This window comes from Bombus terrestris, chromosome 10 (assembly GCF_910591885.1).
Source record: "Bombus terrestris chromosome 10, iyBomTerr1.2, whole genome shotgun sequence".
Classification (NCBI taxonomy): domain Eukaryota; kingdom Metazoa; phylum Arthropoda; class Insecta; order Hymenoptera; family Apidae; genus Bombus; species Bombus terrestris.
Window position 1 is genome coordinate 6,108,294 of NC_063278.1, and position 24,439 is coordinate 6,132,732.

Sequence of the window (24,439 nt, forward strand, 5' to 3'; positions counted from 1 at the left end):
ACACTGTACTAATTATGTGAAATAAAACTGTTACATTATATTAATTACATTTTTGCACTGACTACGCAAAGTATTCAGAATGACCTAAAATTAATAGTTTTAAGACATAAGCATCTTAATATTTCTTTGTAGTGTAATTCAAAGAGAAGATACAATTTCGCATTTAAAATGCACCAATGCACGAATATACATAAAATTAATATAAATACACAATCCATTCTGATTTATTTAATTTTGTGAACATTTAGGAAATTCGGTACTTCAAGCACAAATCACGTATCGTTACAAAATAATTCATAACGTGAAACTTAACTTTCATTACAACATAATACAACGTAGAAATGATCTTCGTTAGAGTTAGTAAATCGTCTTTTATTTTATTTTCTAGATGAAGAAAAAATGCATGAAATTTGTAGCAATCTTAAAGAAAAATAAAGAAGGGAAACAAGGAGCTTGGTAATTAAAACGTTTCTAATGATGATCGGACGATCGATCGATCGTGGGCGAATTGAGTTGGCGTGTTAGATAGGAATTAGTAATGAATGCGGCTGCGTTGTCGGGAATTAATGACGAAAGACAATCGAGGCTAGACGGACTGAATTTATCGAAACTAATGAAATTCCTGGAATCGCGGGACGCTGGCGATTACGGTCACGTCCTGTTAAAATGATAATTATTTCTCAGGCAGTTATTACGGCTAGAATTCCTTGACGATTCTCGCGAACGAAAGAAGAAAAGGGGAAAAAGAAGAAATCGTAACACCACGAAGTCACTTATTACAGATTTGCCGATCATCGAATCGATGGAAACGACATTCGTCTGCTCATCGAGATTTTTCTTCAAAAGTCATATCTTTTAATTCTTTTTTTCAAAGTTTTACAAATTCTCTTTGAGTTTTGTAATAATTGTTATATTACTCTTATGGCGCAAATACAAATTTTTAAATGACGAGTGAAAAGAATTAAAGTTTAATTGAAGAAATATTTAGAATTTTAATCTAAATTGATTTTCCATGACAACGCATGAAATAACTTTGAATTTTATAGGCGAAATTAAACATACCGGTAATAAAATAAAAACATGTTAAATATAAAATTTTCGGACGCAAGATTCATCGATAACCGGATGAAGATCTAATAATTAGCAGTTTGCAATAACTCAGTATCGATACCGATCAACTTCACTTTAGTTACTGTATTTCGAAAACTTCTTGCTCGATCAAGAAGTTTCATTTTCGCGTTTGATATCGATGCTGTACTTTTATTCAATAAAGCCTAGCTACACTTTTCATCTTGTAATTTCATAAGTTGCAAAAGTTCTCTACAAGCCGATTTTCACACCCCTTTCAATGTTATACAATTACTTCTTTTCGAAAGATATTGTATCAAGATATTGCATGTTCGAAAAATGAAAGGGAAATTCATTTTTGAACATATCGATTTCACAAAGTGATATCCACATGTCCCTTTTATTCTGAACGTGGATAACGAGCCTCATTTTATGGGATAACGAATTTCATTTGTCTTCATTCATGGGAGTTTCTGCACAATTTTTTGTGCAATTTGGAGGCATATTACGTTTCGCGAGTAAAAAAATTATTTTTCTGCTTAAAAATATGTTGTTATGTTCTCGCTTATTTGTAATTTACAATGTTTCAGGATACAGGATATAGGAAATGGTTTTAGCGAAAAAGGAAATAAGGTGTAGGATATGGAATATAGAGTAGGATACACGGGGTGTAGGATATGGTCCAATAAATATTGGGCACAAGATGTGGGAAAGGGCATATGGAAAATGTGCTGTAGGATAAGGATATGGAAATATGAAATATAAAATATGAAATGGACATACACGCTGTTGAAATTAGAATGAAAGACACGGGCTAGAGATACGAAATGTGGAGTATAGAATGTGAAGAAGAGTATATGAAGACGAAGTATTAATTGTGGGATACATGATATAAGATGTGGGATGTAAGATATAGGATATGGAAGATGGGATAAGATTCGCCAAGCAAGATTGCAGTTAGTTGCACACCTACTTATCAAGGATTCAAACTCAATTTTCTCGAAAACGGAGCTTTACATGAAAAAGTTTTATTCTATATTTTTCACTTACTTTTACATGAGAAATTTCCTTCTTTCCGGTTGTATCACGATTACGGAAACACTCTGTAATAATCATGGTATCAATCAATTTATGTAAACAGAAGTAAAACTTCATAACTTTCAGTAGTAAAACTCGATACATTACGCGACCATTTCATTCTCACCATTCTCTCAAGAAACTTTCGCTTAAATTACAATAAACATCAATATCGTACATGACCACCATAATTTGATCACGTATATTCCGAGTAATCAATATATCATGTATTCGTGATAACTTCCATTCGCAAATTCTATAAAGATGAACCGCCACTGAAGTAGTAAAAGTCAACGTCGGCAAGTAGTAGGACTCAATATTTTAGTCGTCGACCTATGCATCCTATCATTTATCATTATTCGAAGGATTATGATTAATTCAAACAAAAAGGAAATTTTCCATCATATGCAATCATCCATTAGGAGTATTAGTTTCCAAGAATTCCAGGATTATTCAGATTGTATCATAAAAAATAAATTACAGTAGTTACAAAAAGACTTCAATAGAGCTGTAGTTTGATCTCGAATTTTTTAATTAGATTATTGATTTAAAAAAAAAGAGATTAACGATATCGAATCATTTCTAACAAATACACGAGACATTATTTAAAACTAACAATCACACGACATTTAGTACTTCGTATTTTATATTTTTCTTCTACTTGCTGAATTTTTGCTTTAATCAGAACAAATCGTACAATAACATTGAACTTTCCAACTCTATAAAATCGTCTAATCGCAAAACATCTTCCAATCTACCTTCGAAATTAATCTAAATCTTAAACAAACTTGTCAAAATACGCACACGAAGAAACTCGTAAGTCCATCCACCCTTCGGTCGATTAACATTTTTCGATTAAAAGCCCATCAAGCTGGCGTGACAAGCGGCAGGAGGAAGAGGTTAGATTAGGGAATAATGCGATCAGGCCGTTCGATTGAATTTCCATTCGTCGAGCGCAATTTCTTCCTTCGTCCATCGCGGTCCATCGTCTTCCATCTAATGCTGCCATTGTACTCCGCCAGTCTACTACAAATGGTCCAGACAAGGAAACGAACCGACCGATCGACCTGCTAGCTCTGCGACTTTTCCTTTCTTTTCCCCATTTTTTCCTCTAACTTTTTCCCTCGATATCATATTCTTGTTCTTCTACCTCCTTCGATTTGTATCTTTCTCCTGTTTCATCGTTAAATGTTGATAAGTGACATATCGTAAGCTTGTCTGACAATTTAAAACTTATGTTACGAGATGTGGCAATTAGGTTTGGATGTTTATGCAAATTCACGTTTTTATGAAGAAATAGAATTCGAAGAAATGGAATTTAGATATGGATTTGTTTTGCTCTCTAAATGTTATAACGAGCGTTTTCGATATTTCAGATATTTTTTGGATTCTAAATTTTACGATACAATAGGATTTCTAGTAACCAGCGATACAGCCATATGAGGAATAATTCTACGTAAAAAAAGAAATTGAAGACGTAAGATGAATTTTGTTTATGTGACGCATCGTTTCCGAGAAAATCGAGACTGAAAATTGACAAAGTATACTTAAACTTTGACAATTAACTGAATAGAAATAAATAATCGTCAGAAGGTTAAACTGCAGGCGAAAATAAGTCGAAAATGTAGGATAAATATTTTTTCCAAGATGTTTTGTTTTCGAGAAAAATAAATTTCAAAATGCATCACGCGTGTGCAGTAGACCAGTTCTTAAACTAAACATATTCAAACTTTATTCGCTTGACAATGAGGCCTTAAATGGGAAAATTTTATTTCACATTCTTCGCATGTAGCGCAACCTCCTGTTGATTGTTCACTCATAGTCGGTACATAGCCAAGTTTAAATATACTTGACAAATTTTCAAAATCGATTCTCTCGGAAATGAAGCGTTATACGAAAAAATGTTATTTTATGTCTTCGACTTATTCTCTAACGTAGAATCATCCCGTGCCCGATTGTACCACCAGGATACCCTGTGTATTCTTCCATAGATCAGCATAGGTCAACAAACTAGGTCCAAGCATATTAAATATCGCGTCATTTAGCTTTGTCATATGATCGCAAGAATTCGATATTATGAAAATGAAATATATAACCTGGTAGAGAAAACGCTTCACTGGAAAACAAGGGCACGTGCAAATACCTTTCGTAGTCGCAGTACATAGAAAAATAATTTCGTTCAACTTTTCGATACAAATACGTGGCTGTGTGACAGCACCTTTATAACTCACACGTGAAAGGTCAACAGTTGGAAAATAACTGTGCAATTTTCTGCAAAACATATTTTCATGAATATATGTATATAAAGAAATGATATCTACAATTTTTCGGCCTTATGGCCGTCACTTGTTAAAACACAACACTATCTTTCCCCTATTCTTCCATCGAGGGCCAGAAAAATAAAAGCGAGAAGTATAATACAAAAGAAAGAAATTGTCTATCGCATGAAAGAAAGAGAAACGATGGGATTGTCTGAAGAGTGAGAACGGCGGATGAGAGTATGTTTCACCTTATTATTCTGAGAATCAACACGAGAATGCGGAAACAAACCCTAACGCAATTTCGAAATGGAGCCGCGAACTGCCGGAGGATTGCATTAGTCTGCGGCTCATGAATTAAGGCCAATTCCTTTTTTCCTCTTCTTTTCCTTCTTTCTCGTGTTCTTTCTATTTGGTGCGTGGAATGGAATGGAAGATCGACGATGGACCGAGAGGAGAGGTTGGCTTCGAGACAAGAGTGTCACGAGGAATAACGATGAACTGCTGTGATAATGAAAGTGCGCTGGATGCGCCACGTGGAGAGTCAGCCCGTGTTTATTCGATAAGGAAACGTTTGTTAAAAGGTAGCGTGAAGGGTGAATTCTTTGTGTGGATCTGACTGATGGATTTTCGGAAATTGACTTTTCCTAGATTAACGAGATAAATCTACACATACTAAATATATAATGTATACATAAATCTACATATACCCGTTGAACATAAAATAATCTGATAGAAAAATGTTGGTTCGTAAAATAAATCCTTTAAACACGTATATGAACTCGTATATTATTCAAACGCAAAACAATTTATTCACTTTGACCTTAATTAAGGAGAAAGAAGAGAGAAATATCATTTGGAAATTTACAATGAATCTTGCAAACTATAATTTAGAAAATTCATATCGTGCAATACAAGGTTCAAGGCAAAATGGTTCAAATTGTACGTCAATCTGTGATTTGTATGAAAATAAAATGTACAAACGTGAACAAGCGTTTTGATTTACATCGGCAGGATTATATACGATTTACAATTTCACGATATTGTTAATAAGATGTTAATAAGATAAGATATTATCAAGATTATATTTAATTCTTTTTTTAGATAAATATGAATCCTCGATATTTTAAACTCTTTATATTCTCACTATATATTTGTTATAAAATACTAATTCTAGACGCCGAAAAAATTTCTAATCGCATTTGAAGTTATTCTCAAAATTTCTCAAACATAAAAAAGAAATATGTTCGACGATCTTCGAAACGAGCCATCAACCAAAGTGGACCGTCCTTGAAGTTAACAAACCAGCAGACAAATATTTCCATTTGTTACAAAGTGAGAGATTCTACGTCTCTGACAATTGTCCAACGTTCCCAGCGAGATCCAGCGCGGTAATTAAATTCACGAAGGTAGAAACTCATTGTCAAAGCGCTATAGAAAGGAATACAACGAAGCGGTAGCCGACGAACTTTCGTCGAAAGCGTTTCGTAGCAAGAATTTCTTGTTCGACGATAATCACAGGGGAGCAGTATTCACGGGACGGAATGAAAACTCGAGGTTGGCGCAACAGGGAGCGCCAGAAGAAGCGTTGTAACGACTTCCGGCCCGGAGTTATTCCGACTTCTTCTTCTTCTTTTCACGTAATGAACGGCCTTCTGGCTGGCGACGACACGAATCGCATGAAACTTACATTTTCGTTGCAAATTTCGCGTGAAACGTCTTCTCGTTCTCGTTAACGAACAGAAGTTCCTTTTGTCATTGCTATGAATAAAGGGGCGATGATAAATACGAACGGTTATTGTAACAGCAACTCGTGACGATTTAATGAAACGAAAGATCGCTCGAATATTTTACAGATTGGTGGTTAATCGATAAGCAGTTTAGGAATGGTAGAGTGGGCATTTAAAAGGAGAAATTGGGTAAAGGAATTTTCTTTGTGAAAGGATTGAGCGATGGAGATGATTGTGCAATAAAAGGAAGACAATTTATGTAGAAGTTAAGATAAAAATTAGCATTCGTGTAGAGATTTAATAATGTGGAATGGTGACTGTTTCTTTGCGATTTAATGACATGAAAAATCGCACAAATGTTTGAAATAATCGCGTAAAGGATGGTATAATGAAATTCCTTTAGGTAGGTAATTATAATTTTCTATAGAAATTCTGTTAATACTGAGAATTCGCATAGAGATTAATCGAAATTTTTGTACAAATAACTTAGAACTTATATGTGTAAATTTTATATGTAATAGAATCAATTTATTGCCATGATTCCACGTAGAATAAAATTTGTTTACTTCTATAATTTTATAAAATAGAATTATTTATACCTATATGAAGTTCCGTTAAAAAATAGAAGTCAAGCGTTTGAATATCTTTCGAAACCCATTAAGAAGAATGTAGCTGTTGAAGCTCCCTTTTTCTGATACGTTTCAAAATGTTGTTAAATCCCAAGATTAACATAAAATTGGAAATTGAAAATTAGAAATCGCGTTTATTTCTCATAAATCCTTAAGCAAGGATATTTCCTTGAATATGCAATTTTACTGGAAGTTTTATCAGAATCTCTGGTTAAATGCATTTCTCGCAGACGAAGATTAAAAACCTGACGAGAAACGAGTCAGGCATCGCAATTAGAAATTCCCTCGAATTTAATCAAAGCTGAGCGTAAACGAAACATCGCGAGATTCATGGAAACGTCCTGTCAACGCTGATCACAAAATTTCCATAAAAGTCGCGTTGCGAAAGCTGTTCCACGCCAGTCATAATGCATACGGACGCACGCGTTGTGTTCTCAACACGCGGGAGGAAGCCTCTGACGTGGCTCCAACAATGAAAGCATTCTAACGAGCGGCGTTTCTCCGCTCCGCTAATCACGGGACTCGTAAAACCGTGCTACGAAAATACTCGCCGCTCTTTTAACGGCCGCGCGAAACGCATTTCTCCCGCACGTTTTACCACCGATGTAAATATTCGATCGACATTTCTATGTAAACTACTTGACAAAGGAAAAAGAAACGAAAGACATAAAAATATATGTTATAATTATCGGTCATTAGTCTATAACACTTCAGATGATTTACAATGGCTGCGAAAAGCATTTGTACACCGTTGTATTTGTTGAAGCATTTAGGTACTAATTGATTAGGTAATTAATAAGGTCCACGTAATATATAACGTGTAAAAATACCTTTTACAGCCACTGTACTTTTTTTTAACTGTACGTCAATAATATATGAGTGTTATTGAAATGTATGAATATTAATTTCCATTGGAGAAATTAGTGGTCAAAAGCAATATTATAATACCTTCTTGTCGAATCGACATATAAACACACACTTATTCAACGTAGGTATAGTTTTGATAGAAACCACTATTTTATACAGTAATTTAGTTACAGCGACACAATTATGAATTTTGTGTTGACAAATAACGAATACATTTTGTATTATTATTTATCACTGTAACGTGACAAATCTGATTTTAAAAGGACTAAATATTCGATGAAATATTGGTATTTGCAATAGCGATAGAATTTACAAAAGATAGAACAAAGATGAAATTAGCAAGCGATGATAAAATTTTTCAATTAAAATAACAGAATACTCTTAGAAAAGTGTCTAGTTTTTAAGATATAGATTAGACTTCTCTTGTATACTAAGTTCCCAATATTTAAATATTTTGATGAAAATGTGCAAATACATTGATGAATTACTTATATACGAGCGAGTAATTATTAGTAATTAAAATTTATTATTTGATAATCTTATAGGAAGATGGTAAGTATTGCTTTTAGCCATTAGTTTCTCTTTAATTTATATAGCTTAGTAACATTCATGTACTGTTAGTACAAATTGACTAAATTAAGAGAATTAGTGCACGAGAAATGGATGTGATTAATTTAACCTTTGCGCTGCAGAATTCGGCTATAGTTCTGGTATCGCTGAAATTTATTATTCTTTAACATGGAATTTGGCAAAAATCTACTCTAAAAAATGTCCGAATAGAACGTGTCCATACTAATTTTATTATATATGATCATTACAGCTATACGTAATAGAATATTACATATAGTTTGTCATGATTATTAAACTTTGTCGAATTTTCTTGTTGGTCATGGGCAACTCCCTCATTTTTAAATCCTTTAATTTATAAACAATAAATAAGATTAAAAATAGGTTCTCCTTTAGTTTTTCAACATTAGCATAACATTATCATTGTTATATATAGCTTTTTGTGTCAGAATATATAATTGAAAGGCCATGGTGATCAGATCAAACAGTGATACCTAAAACAGGTGGGTACATCGTTGAGTCGTGCTTTTAATTGTACTACTGTTTGTGGTAGATTTCTTAAAGAGATAGTTAAGACACGTTTTCTTCCAATTTGTCCAAATATTTATAATCACTAGTATATAAATTGATGCAAATAGGAAAAAAGCAAAAATATCTTAAGAATCAACCAATTTTTTCCTATCCTCTAGAATTAATTCTTTTAAAAAATACTTTAACGAATGAACTACGCAGCATAAAAGTTAAAGAACAGCGAAGGTATAGTAAATAATATGATATATACATCGTGTCCAATGACACGACGAGTGATCCTACCTCCGACGGAGCGTCAACTCGACGAAAAGCGGCAACCTCATCCCGTCGCTGGCCAAACGGAATCCTCTTTCACTATGACGAGTCCTTTTTCCCATCACACTCGTTGCACACCTTGTCTTCGCGTCACATGTCACACGAGTACACCGCGAACGCAAGCAAACATCGAACGCGCGCACCACTGACCAAAGAATCTGCTTTTAACCATCTAACAATCCTTCGAAATTATTTCTATCCCCCCCAAAAACGTATTTAAAGGAACCAAATGCCATATGCAAGTACGCTAGCCGGCTTTCAAGTGTTCGTGATACGCGATATCCGCCACACACCGCCACAAGTGGTTGCGTCCTGTCACTAGTCAGGTACTGGGTCAGTTGAAATTAGCTTTGCCAAGGACAACGGTATCCAGGGCAAGTCCTGCGACTGGACACGCTTTTAAGGGATCTGATCAGTCGATCGATCCCTCGAAAGATTCCTCGATCATCGTTTGAAGGGCACCACCCATCCTTCTAATGGAAAATCGAAGCTCTCGTCCGGTCAATAGAACAGCTGGATCCTCCAAGAAAATTAGATCTTTTCTAATAAGAATGCAATTTTATTCACGTCGGAATAGACTCGTCGTTAAAGTAAACATAGCGTATAGATGAACAGGTGATCTCTTGAGAGGAGCTTGTCAACACACGATGCTTTTTAGTGAAAACACAGCTTCGTGTCTAGATAATTCATAAAAATCTCGATCATTCTTGATCCATCCTTTTCCTTGATGTTAGTTTGATGGCACAGGAGATGTTGATCCTTCGAAGGCGTATAAGGATGTTGAATTATTCGATCGTCGATCTGGACAACAAGCCGATCCACGATCACTATGTTCGGTTGGATTGCATGGTTACAAGGGTCACAGAGCTTTTTGCATGCCGTTGATACGACGACGGTGTTTGAGCGTCCAGGACACTAGGATGAAACCAGGAAACACGTCTCGACGCGAGAAGTACACGCACACGCTCGACAAGCAGCAGCTCATCGAGGCTGGTTTCCTCTTCGGCTGGTTGTCGACTGTCATGCACCCAGTGTCACTCCATTGGAACTAGAGTAGCTGGCATCACGCTTGCGTCCACGGAGACGCTGCACGGCGTCGCGACGCCGGCTGGACACGGCGAACGCCGCGCCGTTGCCAAGGCGCATGCTGCCGCTCGATTCCGCTTTACAGAGATATATCGAAGGCGCGAAATTTGAGCGGATTTTTTGGCGCTAGTGTATGGTTTCGTGAATCTTCTGCGGGTCTTTCGTGAACCTTATGAGCACTATGGGTTCCGAACATTGGGATAGAATTGCGGGGGAAACTGATGGACGTTGGAGCTCCAGATGTGAAGATAAGAAGGCAGATTTAGATTTAAATTTTGATAGCACCTTTGTAAATTTGCCCATCGATTGAGATTTGAGAGGATTCTTAATATATGTGTGATTAGTAATTTCACCGAGCAATATTAAAGCAGAAGTTTCGAGATTGTATAATTAAGATAAAAATAATAGTATTTAAGTCGAAGTAATAAATTATTTTGGAAATCCTTTATCGCTAATATGGATATATTTTGATATTGCAATGAAATTGACGTAGAAAGTAGGATAATTAATATACTTTTAATTAAATTGATGTCGTACATAATTAAAGGTTTAGCAAAATCTTCAAATTATTTAATTTAAGTCTTAAATAAATACGCTTGATCGAGAGAAATAAATGTGAAAATAAAGGATTTGTGATATATAAATAAAGTAATGATTTCATTAGGAACAACAAATATCATGATAAAATAATTGTACATTTTCATTTGTAATAAGTGGTACCTTTTAAAGGTACGTTTGCGTCTGACAATGTACAAACGATACTACTTAACGCGGAGCGGGAGATTTGAAATGATATTGGCCAACAGAGACCATTTATTATCACTCTATTATATATGATTTATATAGAGAAATATTTTTCGTATTTCAGGATACAAGTTTCAAGTTTCCTTCTCACGTGTTGCAATTTGCCCAATTATGAAATTTATGACTCACCAGTCTGGGTACTGCTATCGAAAAAGGTGTTCGATGTCTCGACAGACATCGTAGCGAATGTTCCATCAGTGATTTGAGTGGAGCTGTCTCTTCGTCCTTGATATCTTTGAACCTAATAAAAATCAAGAATATGTAATTAAGTCAAAGCAATTCTTCAATTTCCAAACAAAACAGAAACTTTAGTATTTTGCTAATTAGTTAATAAAAAAACCAACCATTTTTTCGCTTTGAGAGCTCTGTCTTCTAAAATTTCGACATCTTATTGTTTCTTCTGTGGTACTCTGTCGTCGAAATCCACGAGCAATAAATATCTCGTCTGTTGTCGACTGCCTTCTAGCTATTGGAGCATGTGGTATGCTTCCCGGTGCACGAGCACAAGGACTCGGGTCTCTCGAAGAACAAGAGGAGCTATCTGGCGACCTATAACGCAGAATTTTTATTCGTACTAAATTTATATTAAGAACATAGACAAGTCACAAAACGATTTGAAGATATAAGATGTAAATTTTCGACTTAATTGCATAAGAAAAACCACAGGAAAAAATAAGACATGGAACAATTTAAAAATATAAAAGAAATTTTTTCTATTCAATTGTACCATTCTTAACTTGGAAAAAGAGATAAATTATGAAGACAAAAATACATTTATATACATTAAATTAAGTATGGTATTCAAAGTATCATGTCAAACTGAAAACAGAGTGCAAAAAAAAGCAGTGTAGTATTTTATCTTCACAAAAATGTAGCAAAGCTTCCAATGACGCACTTTTAAATTCCGTTGCTAATTGTAATTCCTAATCTGTTCTCTATCGATAGAGTCGCATTAGTAGCAACCACCGAGAATCGATAAAATGCAGGTACCTGGGCGGCGACCGACCAGCCATAGACATTGACTGCCTTGTCAGCTGAGATCTCTCTCTGATAGGACTGATATCCCTTTTATCGACAGCCCGGTCCGGACTCAGATGGCTCCTCGAGTCCCGACGCCGAGGATATGAAGCAGAATCCGGACTTAACGAATCTTTACGAGCTCTCCGACCTTCAAACATCCCCCACAAAATTCTCTCCTATTATTAATCCTTATACAATTGTACACTATATTTTATTTTACACTATGTTAGAAGAAAGAACAAATTGAAGAAATAATGGGAGGAAGAAAGATGAAGAAGATCTAGATTTTTCGAATAATACGATAGGAACAAGATAAACGTGGAAGTTATCGACAGTAGGAAGTGGAGGAAAGATGATATGATTTTTACAACCCTGCTGTGAAGTTTTATGTTTCGATTTTTCTCTCGTTTTAACAAACAAACACTATATTTACAAATATAAAATATAAATACACATAACAGAATACAATCTTCACAATATTTTCGGCCTCCGTCATTAATATTCGAATATTACATTTTGAACATTATTTAGCTTATTTTCTTTTTTATTTAGAAGTATGAACGTTAAACAAGTAAAATATATTTCTCTATCAACTACGATATTTATGTTAATATATCAAAGACTAATCAACTACAGTATCTATCTTAATATACCAAGGAGTAATAAACTCGTTACCGAACATAATTCATTACAAAGAAATGTATAGTACAACACACTGTGGTGGTCGAATATTAATGCGAGTCACTGCACGTGCGATCTTGAAACCTAATTAAACAGATTTGAGAAAGGATTTGTTACGTTTTAGGAAAATGTAGAACAGAAAATTGAAACGAGAAATCATGCATATAAAGAAGAATTTGTTCATACTTATTTGAAACTTGAGATATTTTGTAAAAATACAGTTGGGTCGAAAATGATTGGAAGAATGCAGCAGGGTTAAATGAAACATCGTGCACAAAGAGAGAGATACAGGTAGTGTTAAAAGACTGTAATTAGGACATAGATACGTGTATTTATATTTAAAGTTACATTGATAGTTTCATTTGCGAAGGATGAAAGTGGTCGATAATGGTTGATGTTAATGATTGTACCTCCTTCGTCAGTATCCGGTGACAGAGTTGGCTGACTTCCGCGACGATGCCGTGCGGGTGGCATCGACTCGTCTATAGCAGCTGATTGTCGTATTAATCTTGACGCCTTGTTTGGGGAAAGCTCCTTTCCCTTCTGATAGCACTGTAACAGAATCGATAATTTAATAATAGAATGTTTCAATATCTAGTTTCTATTTCTACTTTGTGTCTAACTAGACGTGTCTGCTATTATTTCATTTAACGTGACGTATCATTTAATACGGATACGTCTGTCAGAGAAGGAAGATTGAAACATAATTTTATTTTGAGGTTTCTGACAGCATTGAACATATTTCATACGTTATTATGTTGTGCATACGACTGGATTAATAAATGCATATTCTATTATTAGGTAGTAACATATGAAATGTTCGACTTTGAACAATCTGTGAATTCTATCGAATTTTATTTTTAGTTTGCAATTTCTAACAGTATTATCCATATTTGACACGTCATTATTTCGTATAGAAGATTGGATTATGAAATAACTAAATAAATAGTAGATAAACCAAGGCTATTGAATTGTAATGTACGTAATATCCAATTTTTAAACATCCAAAAATTTTACTGAACTATAGAGAAGATATATTTATACATAAAGATGTTAAAAGATACATTTTTAAATTATTAAAAACAAAATTATCAGACTTAAAATAATATATAAAGATACATATCTAAAGATAAATATATTTATTAAAAAGAGAAAGAGTTAAAAATATGGTACAATAAAAGCAGATATTTGATTTCTGTATTACGACTTAATAAAAATATTCTAAGTTTCAGAAATTTTTCTTAAACTTCCTTCCTACGTGTTAACAAAACTTTTCTATACCTCACCTGAGTAGTTGAGTCTCTTCTAGTGCTAAGCAAAGGATGCGTTGGCGTGTTAACATTTGGCGAACCGACAGGGCTGGAGCTACCGGAAGTGGAAGTTCCGGGAAGCGGAAGGTTACTACCAACTGTCGGTGAAACGCTTGGTGGTGTCACTGATGACATCACGATAGTGGGGGGTGTGATTGATGAGTCAAGAGTTAGATTCCTGCTCTCTGTGGCGCTCTTTGGATCTAAGGTTGACGTGGTTAACGCAGCCGACGTGGTCGTTATTGTAGCGATCGTTGACGAGACTGTTGTGGTAGTGGTCGACGTTTTCGACTCAGTACTAGATGTCACGGGTGTCTTGCCTTCGATGCTGCTCGATCGGTCGCTTTTATCCATGGAATTGCGCGCTTCCAGGTGTTCCCTGATTATAAAACGTTACTTTATTAGATTTGTGAAATTTTTGTGTTTAAGTTTCATTTAGATTTGTCAAGTTATTAGAATTGAAATAATTAAAGTTCATCAACAATAATTCTTCAATCCATAAAAATATTCGTGTAAATTACTTCACTTGAAATTTCTTGTAAATAATTTGACTTTTAATGAATACCGAAATGGAAAGTGGATACCCAGAATGATGCAGACTCCTGAAATTATAAGGTTTAAGCTTCGTTCAGACTAATCGCGCTATTTAAATTAAATTGAATTTATTTGAATTTATGAATAAAGACTTCATTCCAAGTCGATTCATATAAATACCGCATATTATAAAAAGACTAGAATATATTACCATTACATGCGATAGAATAACAGAATATATCTTTGTATTATATGATAAAAAAAGAATACTTTAAGAATTTGTCTTGCAATTTTCTTGTTAATAATGAACTTTTAATTCCTCAGGCAAAGATTCTACGTTTTACTACAATTATATAATAATTATTTTCAAAGTAATCTATATCTAAAATCAACCTGACTCACGTACATAACATGTCAGTAGCATTCAAAGTTAATCGTTTCCTTTACTCTACAGGAGATTATTCGGAATCAGCAACAAGGTAATTAAATTCCCTCCTCCAGAATTGCCCCCAGCAGAGACAAGTTCGCGTATACGCGTCACAATCGAAACCAGAGACTGTTAGGTGGACGTTATGTACCTGACAGCATTGCTGGCTGCGCTGTCAGTGCTGGAAGCGCTCGGTCTTTGATCGCTTCTATAATATTTCGTGGGCATCATGCCGCTACTACTGTCCACCGATTGCTGTGATTGCTGCGACTGTCTGCGTCTGTGACGACTGCAAGTATGCTTTCGCTCTCCTTGGCTTTTGGTTCTTCCACTCTCACCGGAGCCGCGTCGAGAACCTCTCGGATCACTGGAGCCTGAAAAATATTTTAATTATTCGACTATTAAAAGAGTTTTCAAAATTAAATAGCTTTATCATTGATTTTATATTGGGTAAAATTTTGTGTTTTAAAACAATGTTCTATAAAGATTTTAATATTATAAGAACTCTATTGTTTTCATTTATTAATGAATTGAAAAACTATTATTTTATTATACATCATTTATTTATACCAGCACAATTGCACACATCTGGTATTTGAATTAATATTATCAGTGAAATGTTGGGAATAAAAATTCACAAATTATTAGTACTAATAAATTCTCTTGCATAATAGGACCAGCAAAACGAATAAAGTTTCACGAATAATTTCTACAAATTAAAAGTTCGACATCTCTATTTGATCAGTGGAACCAACAAATTAAACGATAAGTCAATTCAGTAATGTATTATCTTAGCAAATTATTTGGTAAAGAATCGTACATCAGCGATTAATTGTATCAAGCTAATACTTTTTCCCTTTTTGTAGCGATAGAAATTATAATTGATTTTATAATATTAAGCTGATATCGTATATCATTATGGAAATAGCACGCGCGTATCAAATAATCGCGTGATTGAGCAATAACCAATACTTTGGGATCAGTATTTGGTTATTCTATTAATGCACACAACATGATCTGCGAAATTGGGTTATTCATAATATTGATAACGTACGATTTTAGACGCATCAACTTTCAACGTCACATAATCAATTTATATAACGGCAACCTAATTCTATATAGTGTATAATGTATAACTATCACCTTAATGTCTATTTATTTATAATAATATTCTCTTTTCAAATTTTCAACATCTCCTCCATCTGTTCAACATCTTTTGTACAATTGATTCGATATTACGAGTTAGTGAGATTATACAAGTCGCTAGAACTGATAAATTCTTATATATAAAAGTAGAAGATTGACGATAAAACAAACGGAATTTCATAAATCAATTTTACGTTACTTGTATACATTCTTACATCCTAATCGAAGTAAAATTGTAAATTCGTATAATACATTCGTTCTGTCGAACCTATATGGCGTTATAAAACAGATTGAGATCTCGCTCTTTCGAATTCAATAGAATAACAAATTCAGAAATATCGCTCGATCAGAATTAAAGTTACACGATAAAAATAAACAAAGGAACGAACAAAATTAATTTCACGAAAAACCCGTGGTTTTCGTAGTTACTACATCGCGGATATTCATGAACATTCAAATTTTTCTGAATATAAATTACATGGAAACTAGGTAAAAGCTTGTTTTATCCGCTAAACGTTATAATAAGTATTCCATTTGAAATATTTCATATATTTCTGCGTATTACATGCATTGTAAATTTTATATCTTCAAATTTTCTATAAACGTCCAACAATCTACGATCTAATAATTATGAAATATAACGACTTGAGACTTGGTCGGTATGGTAAAGCGAATATTACGGTACATTCGTCCAACTAACCTCGATAAGTAGGCGAAATAACCGTAGGAGGTGGTTGCGCCTGTGGAGTCTCTTTCTTGCCCCACAGCCTGGCAATATCGTTCTTAAGTTCGCTGATCGTCGAATCTTTCCTCGATTTCGTCGACGCCTGGCTTCTAATCCCGCTATCGACTGAGCTTTCGCGTCTCTTGCGCAGTCTTTCCAAATGGCTCGCATCCGTGGTCGTCTGTCTGGACCACGGCAAAGATTTCGCGATATCGGCCAATGTTTCGCGACGATACAATTTATTTCCACGTTCGCTCTTTGCGGAAGCGCCACCGCCGCTCCATTCCCGCAAAATGTCCGTCAACTGCGCCAAGCTGGATCTTCGACGACGCTGATTCGTCGTGGAGGATTCCTGTGGCTCATTCGGCGGCGATATGGACGTGATCTGTGTCGCTGAGTCGCGTCTCCCGGTTCCTGTACGATGACAAATAAATATATAAGGTATTTATATTTTATGTCTCATTTCATTGGATTTTTTATTTATTTTTTTGAAAGTACGATGATGAATGTATGTGCGTGTTCTTTTTTGTTTTTTGTTTTTTTTTCAGGGAAAGAAAGAATCGCGATGCAAAGTTTGCTATGGAGAATTTCTTGGGTCTAACGACGCAAACGTATGTATTGTAGGCAAATTGCGGGTTTTAACGTTACAGATTTCTCACATTTTTATTTTAAGGAATTTCAAAGAATGAAATTACTTAAAAAAAAAAAAAATCCATAAAATCCTCAAGAGGTGTTCAAATATCTTCGAAAATAACAAACGTAATACGTTACTTAAGAGAACATTAACTTAAGAGGACTTGTGACAGCGAGACAAATACCCACCAAGACGTTGCCTCAAAGTAGATTCCTCCACCTGCTCCCGCACTAGATCGTCCCAGCCGTTTCCTCCTTGCCATACCAGGCCAACCTGATGGCTCAGGATCGGTAGGTTACACACGAAACAGATCGCTGTCATGGTCCTGAAATCGAAATGTCACGTATAAGCGCTGATATTTCGTCGGGAATAGGCGGAATTAACTGAATGTGAAAGGGTGCAACGTTTCAACGATAGAGTTTTACGTGAATCCAGGCCATGCCAACAGAGCGTTTGTGAAGTGACACTCGATCGAGATCGTGGTTTTCTTCGCTACCCTCTACGTGGATCTTTCTAGGATCATTTTCATGCTTGAAAAGTAGCGAGACGCTGTCTCTATCGACCAGAAAAGGAGAACGAAACGAAGATGAAGCGTAATCGAGTTCACTTTTCGAGCAAGCTACTGCGTTCACGATACTACTGAAAGTTCTCGCAGAAGGTTGATGGAATTTACATCGATAAAGATTCCTTTTGTTTCTTCCTTTATATTGGAATTTTTTTCATTGATTTTTAGACTAATGATTCGAACAGTATAAATTTAAAATGTTGATAAATGTTGTATTTAATGTTTCATTTGCATATTTCAATTTCTACATTTGACGAAACTGTTTGCGTTCTTTACAAATTGGACGTAATTAGTTGTTTGGCTTGAATACAATTTTAAGATAGAATATTATTCGGATTTTATGTAAATAAAATTTCAAGGATTTTAAATAAAATACGCTACGCCACAAAATTGGGGGACCATTAAGTTTTGCCCGAAAAATTATCAATCTTTCAATTGTTGTAGCTTCGTGAAAAAAGCTCTTGAAACAGCACACATACGAGGTCGTTTCAAGAGGCGAAGTTTTTACTTTCACATCCCTGCATCGAAGTTTTTCAAAGAAGTTATATCAGAAAACGGATAGGAAAACTGAAGATGCGTTTTTCTTTTTTAAACTTTACAGACTCAAATGGATCTACGGAGTTGAACCAATTTTTCCGTGTTTCATTTTAGAAACATAAAGACACTATTGCAACAAACAAATTAAAATAAACTGCAAACATAGCCATTCGTTTCGCAGAAAATTTACAACTCTGAAAATTCCTCAAATTAAAATATTCATCTTTCAAGCTCCATCAACTTCCTGCTCGACCGACTCTTACTTACTGGTCAACAAATAATACTTCTACGATACTTGGCACGTGGTAACTTACAACAACGTTATAAACATAAAGCGGAAAATCCGAGTAGCAGCGCGTCTGAAAGCAGATTTAATCAGCGGGACACGCTCCTGCTCGTTTCTTTTGAAAAGTACTCCCGGTTTACGGATGTGCCACGAAAACGGTCGCTAAATGGAGCAACGCTCCAACAATATGGAGGTACAGTGACGCAAATGTGTAGCTACAGAGCTGGCGTTCACGCGGCCAGCGTCATACCAAAAGCGTGGATGCAGCGGAAACCAGATATATCGTAGACGTTTTATGCACATGTGTACTCTTGTATCTAGTCCGTGCACAGGTCGTGGAACAAATTTTTAAGCAGATAAAGAACAATTTATGATGGTACAATAAGTTGAAAACATGTAATATGTTTGAGGAAAACCGTGTTGAAAATGGCGAAAATAGACAGTAGCTAATTACTGAGGTTACTGAGTATCGTTCAATTTGCGATGCAGTTCTAACTAAAAAAAAAAAAGATATATTCATTTCAAAAATCGTATTACAATAATCTATTTTATCTTATATTTATATATTGTAGTTAATTTATGAAAGTTTACAGTGATCGTAAGAAGAAGATTCGAAGGCTTAAAAAGTTACCAAGATGATCGAAAATAAAAAGAGGAGTTCATTATTACTGACAGAAAGTATTTTAGTCATTGGAGATATCGCAATCCTTCTAATTTAATGTTACGTTTGCAGTGAAGTTCGTAACATGGAAATTTATGCCTTCATAGATTTTTTTTTTACTCTAGATCCTCTTGCAGGTACAGTTGAACTAATATTATTGATGAAATTTTAATAATCACGGATTATAAATGATTAGTATTAATAAGTTTCTTCATGTAACAGCAACAAGATTTGTAATAAAACAAATGTAGCTTTTCAAGTAAGTTACTGTAGTTGAAACTAATCTGATTTTCTGGTAATTTTGATGGAATTACAAGAAAAAAAAAAAATGTATAATCTATGAATTGTCACTAATATCGTTAATCGGAAAATTATACAAAGGAACTCTAGTAATTTTGAACGTTTGTTATCGTGTGAATACGTTCAAGTGGATATTGAACTATTTCGAGACGGAGAGTGAATTTTTCTTTTTACGCTCTTAGTTGTTTGATGGAATTGAAAGAATCTTTGGAAAACAAAGAGAAAACTGCTTTTACGTCAAAGTTTTCTGTATTATAGAATTCTGGAGTTGAGCACATTTTGCTATTGTTCTCTTTTAACTTGCACCAAAGCTTGTCATAACCATTCTGTGAGCATTCTATAAGCCCGCTAAAGTAAGTACGTTATCGGATTTAGAAAATGTTGCACGATCTCCATGCAAACGGGATATTCTCTCAAGCATTTTATACAATTTCCAAGAATATCTTACCGATTTTTTATCAGGTTTTCATTTTATTGAACAATAATATAAAATAATATCGAACAACTAGTGATACCAGTAATAATATTAATAAATTGACAAGTTACAACTTTTTTCCTACGATTCTACAATTTCTTTGTCAAAGAAAAAAGATCAGACGATTTATAATTTATAAAATTTCTTAAATTTCATTGCCAAAACTGTCATTGATATGGAAGAGAGTTTTTCAATGCTAAAAACCTTCGATTTGTAAAATTTCATGCCTCGGACAAAGTACAGTTTACTCAGAACCATTCACGAAAGAATAATCTTTGAAATGAATTTTTTAAGTGAAAATAACGACATAAATCAGACTGAATCATATTTTTATGCGATGCAAGTCTAAGACGTTAAACACAATTTCTTCTACAGTACAGTTTACAGATTTTCCCCTTAATTGTACCTGGAAAAAATCGCTCTATCTGTACCGCATCCTGTGCACGTTTATTAAAATACTATACAGAAGAAAAGGAAATGAAAGAGAAAGATAGAGAAAGATAGAGAAAGAGCGAAATATATAAAATATAGCCGCGTGTCTGCCCTCGTATCGATCAGCGTATTAATAAAACTGTCAGAAAACGATCCTCAAAAACGAGAACAAATCTGTATTAAATTCAGTATCTGGTCTGACGATTCGACCTGTAATGTCGAAGTCTGGGGTTCTGCAACGACATCGCATGGCAAGGATCTGGCCGACCTGCAAAAAGATACATACACACAAAAATAGTTTTTTTTCTCCTCTTTCCACGAAGTCCTTCGAAACCTACAATGGAAATATGGTTGAACAGAAGTAATGAGTCTCCACGACACCTCGTGTCCCACGTAAACCACGTCACTAGCATCGATAAATAGCCTGTTTATTTGGAAAACCTACTTTCTAAAATAAATAGCCTGTTTGTTTCGAAAACCTGTTCCATTACCATCGATGGAACAGCTACAGATAATGGACGAATAACATGGTATTTATACTAGAAAATAAAATGCTAAGAAATTACGATCTCTGTATAATACAGTTATGGTACTTCAATTGTATACATTTCTATAAAACTCTCTTTGTTACAGATTTATGTAAAGCTTCTTATTTTCGCAATTGTTAAGAATACTATCTATTTTGCTTGAGGATAATCTAATAGGAATAATAGATGATCCTAATTCTAACATAATAAACGACTCATAATGTGCAATCTCCTTCATCGCTATCATCAAATAATACAATCCCAAAGACGAACTTCCTCCAAAAATTATAAAACGCAATCTAAGTATCTTGTAACTTTTATGCACATTCTCAGATTGGCTTCAAAGACCAATTTTATCACGATAGTCGTGTTCTTGATAATTTCAAGATATTTTATGTAGCGTAGGTATACGATATAGGTAGACATAAAAATTTCTTATGGTAAATGTTCGAGTATTTTAACCACTGTAAGTAACGTTTCTTTAATATCCTTGAAAATGTAACACTTAGAAGCAGACAAACTTATTACAGAATCTAATATCATATTGTTAAACAAAGACCTTGAAAGGATTAAAGCAAGTGATTCATAACAACTGGCTGACACGGCAGTGTAAATCTCCTTAGGCGAAACCCTCTATTAATCTTTCGAATTTATAATTTACTCAGAACGTTCATAATTCAGCAAGCAGTGGCGCAAGGGTGTCGTGTAATATTCTCATGGAATGAAGAGAAAGGACGATTTATGTAACCTTGGGGTTTCGTCGTGGGACTTTCTACCCAAGGTCAATGGAACTTTGAAATGAGTACGAATTCCACTGCATGCTTGGTCTCGTTTACCCTCGCCACTGCAAACAGAAAAACTTTAAGGATTTATGAAAATATAGCGGATACCGCGCCATGTGAATTTCCCAACCATGTGAAAGTTTCTGACTCGAAGTTCTCCGTTGCTTTGCGTTATCCTTCCATCAATCCTTTTCTCAGGCTTTAACCAGCCACTGGTTTTCCATATTAATGCCACAGGCTGTTCGGTATGTAAAGTGTTCCATAAAAAATTCATGAGTTTCAAATTTGTGTTAGGATAAAAGCGTTGGAAATATTTTATTAAGAATAATACTTTTTTCAGTGAGATCCTTTTATTTGAAGCATTTGCAATACGAATTCGCAAATTCCTGCAGTATAATCTTTCTCGTGTATGTATTTGATGAAGAATACGTAGTATAATAATTAAATTATTATTAACAATTTTAATAATACGATAAAATTTTGTTAAAGAGAATCGAAGCGTTGTCGATGATAAAAATATTCGATACATAAATTTTGCTTTGGTTTCACGCGGCAGAAAGGGATTTAATATTTTCGAAAAATCTTCCTTTGTCCTTTTTACATTTCCCTGGAACTTGAGAAATTTTCTGACGATAAAAAATAGGATTCGATGAAAAATAGTTCAAAGAATCAATAATAAAAGTAACATACTTTTGTATTTCCTAATTTTATGATCGATATTGCAACGTGCTCTACAATTTACCCAAGGAACCCAATCTATTTTAAAAAAATATTCTGTACACTGTTTGTGATGATTGTTAATGTCTGCAACGAGCTTTTAACGAAATGAGTTTAATTATCATAATTATAAAGCAAGATTCGTTGTTCCTGTGATTGAAACAAGTTCCACGATAATTGCTAACATACTTGTTAAACTCAAATAGACTGAAATTAGAATCAGTTTATCCCGTCTTTGTGAAACGTGAATGTTGATAGCAATGTAAAGAATTGATTTATTCGTTCCAGCATAAAAAAAGCATCATCGGAGGCTGTTGTACTGGAAAGGCTTTGGAGCAGGAAGATAAAATAACTTCTAGACAAGATGCACCCTACCAAGCTGGCTATAAATCACTGGCTCTCGAGCCACAGTTAAAAATAGTCCTCGAGACAAGACAAAAGACGATGTTTTGCTTGTAGTATAGAGGTTTGTAGTACTTTGCTTTTCAAAGTGTATCAGGCAGGCAAGACGTTAAATATGTAAAACACAGTATAAAAATAATTTGATGCTAGTTTGTTCCTACAAAGAGTAGTTTGTAAAATAAATTAGAAGACAGTTAGATTTAATTCTCGTACGAATTTTAAACATATTCTTCAAATTGTTAAAAATGTAAATTAATAAAACGTAGAAAACATTTTTTTTAATTATACAAAATTTTACTGCAATTCATTGTTATATGTATTTATTCTACGTGGCAACATAAAGGTTAAGCATTTTTTAGTAATAGTATTTGTCTAATGCTTCATCTTTCATTTTGTCATTTGTCTTATAGTTTATTGTTTGAAATAATATGAACTTCAACAGGAACAATATGAATAAGAACAATGTGATTTATTTAATAAAGTATTCTAGATATTATTAGGACATTTAAACTTCTATAAACTGTATACAAATTATTATTAATTGGTATCTTTTCTTATAGCTGTACCGCAGCTTTATTATTTCAAAAGTAAAATTAATTAATACGTACGATCATCTTCTCGTCTACAAAGAAGATTATAATTAAAATAATTTACAAACTTCAGTAATTCGTACTTGGATCTTTGTCGCTTAATTTTTATTCCTGTGAATATATTATATTTAAGCCGCGATCCCATTTACAAGAGATATAAAATTTTACATTGAAACAACGACTTGTTTCAAAAGCTAGTAGCCGTTAAAAATTATCTTAGGTACAGGAAATGCAAACTAAATAGTAACAACGAATGGAATGAAACACTAATGTAGTCCCAAACTTCCAATTCACATCATAATACAGCCAACAACTTGCAATAATTCCATCCAAGATCCCATTAAGGGTATTCAACATGCCTCTTTTGCAAACCGACCGTGTATCACCTTTACAAACTTTCTTATTCAAACCAATGTTTCAGGACAAAGTTCTCCAGTAACGTTTAATTTGTAAAATTTATCTTACAAGTTATCTGAATTTTCTTACATAATAATTTAATAACAGGTAGTGATAATTTCTTGACAAGCAACAGATTGCAGAATTCCCTACTATGTAAATAATTCTCGTAATTTTACAATATTTATTACATTATACTCCGCAGAGTTTGGAAATTTCCAGAAGCGTCTGTCGTTACTGCGAAAATTAATTTGAGATTCCCGAGGACCAATTATCAAATTATACGCAGGAAACTGCTTTAATCTACCCCTCAGATTCTGTTTCCTTTTCCCACCCCCTTTGTTGGTGATCGGTCGAATTA

At 34.3% G+C, this 24,439-nt stretch overlaps 1 protein-coding gene across 13 annotated transcripts in view; it reads right to left on the bottom strand.

The window, feature by feature from the left end:
* The window catches only part of LOC100651767, a 158,263-nt gene that overhangs the window by 34,007 nt on the left and 99,817 nt on the right, over nt 1-24,439 (bottom strand). For 8 of the 13 annotated variants that reach the window (XM_048409471.1, XM_048409474.1, XM_048409472.1 and 5 more), the window contains 9 exons: nt 20,875-20,932; nt 17,597-17,733; nt 16,751-17,188; nt 15,056-15,278; nt 13,920-14,322; nt 13,044-13,185; nt 11,923-12,100; nt 11,277-11,481; nt 11,062-11,173 (listed from right to left, as the gene is read on the bottom strand). In XM_048409471.1, the coding sequence (XP_048265428.1) occupies nt 11,062-11,173; nt 11,277-11,481; nt 11,923-12,100; nt 13,044-13,185; nt 13,920-14,322; nt 15,056-15,278; nt 16,751-17,188; nt 17,597-17,733; nt 20,875-20,909 (1,873 nt within the window). In that variant the 5' untranslated portion in view covers nt 20,910-20,932. The remainder of the gene's footprint in view (nt 1-11,061; nt 11,174-11,276; nt 11,482-11,922; nt 12,101-13,043; nt 13,186-13,919; nt 14,323-15,055; nt 15,279-16,750; nt 17,189-17,596; nt 17,734-20,874; nt 20,933-24,439) is intronic. The other 5 variants (XM_012312632.3, XM_012312633.3, XM_012312636.3 and 2 more) reach the window with 1 other exon arrangement.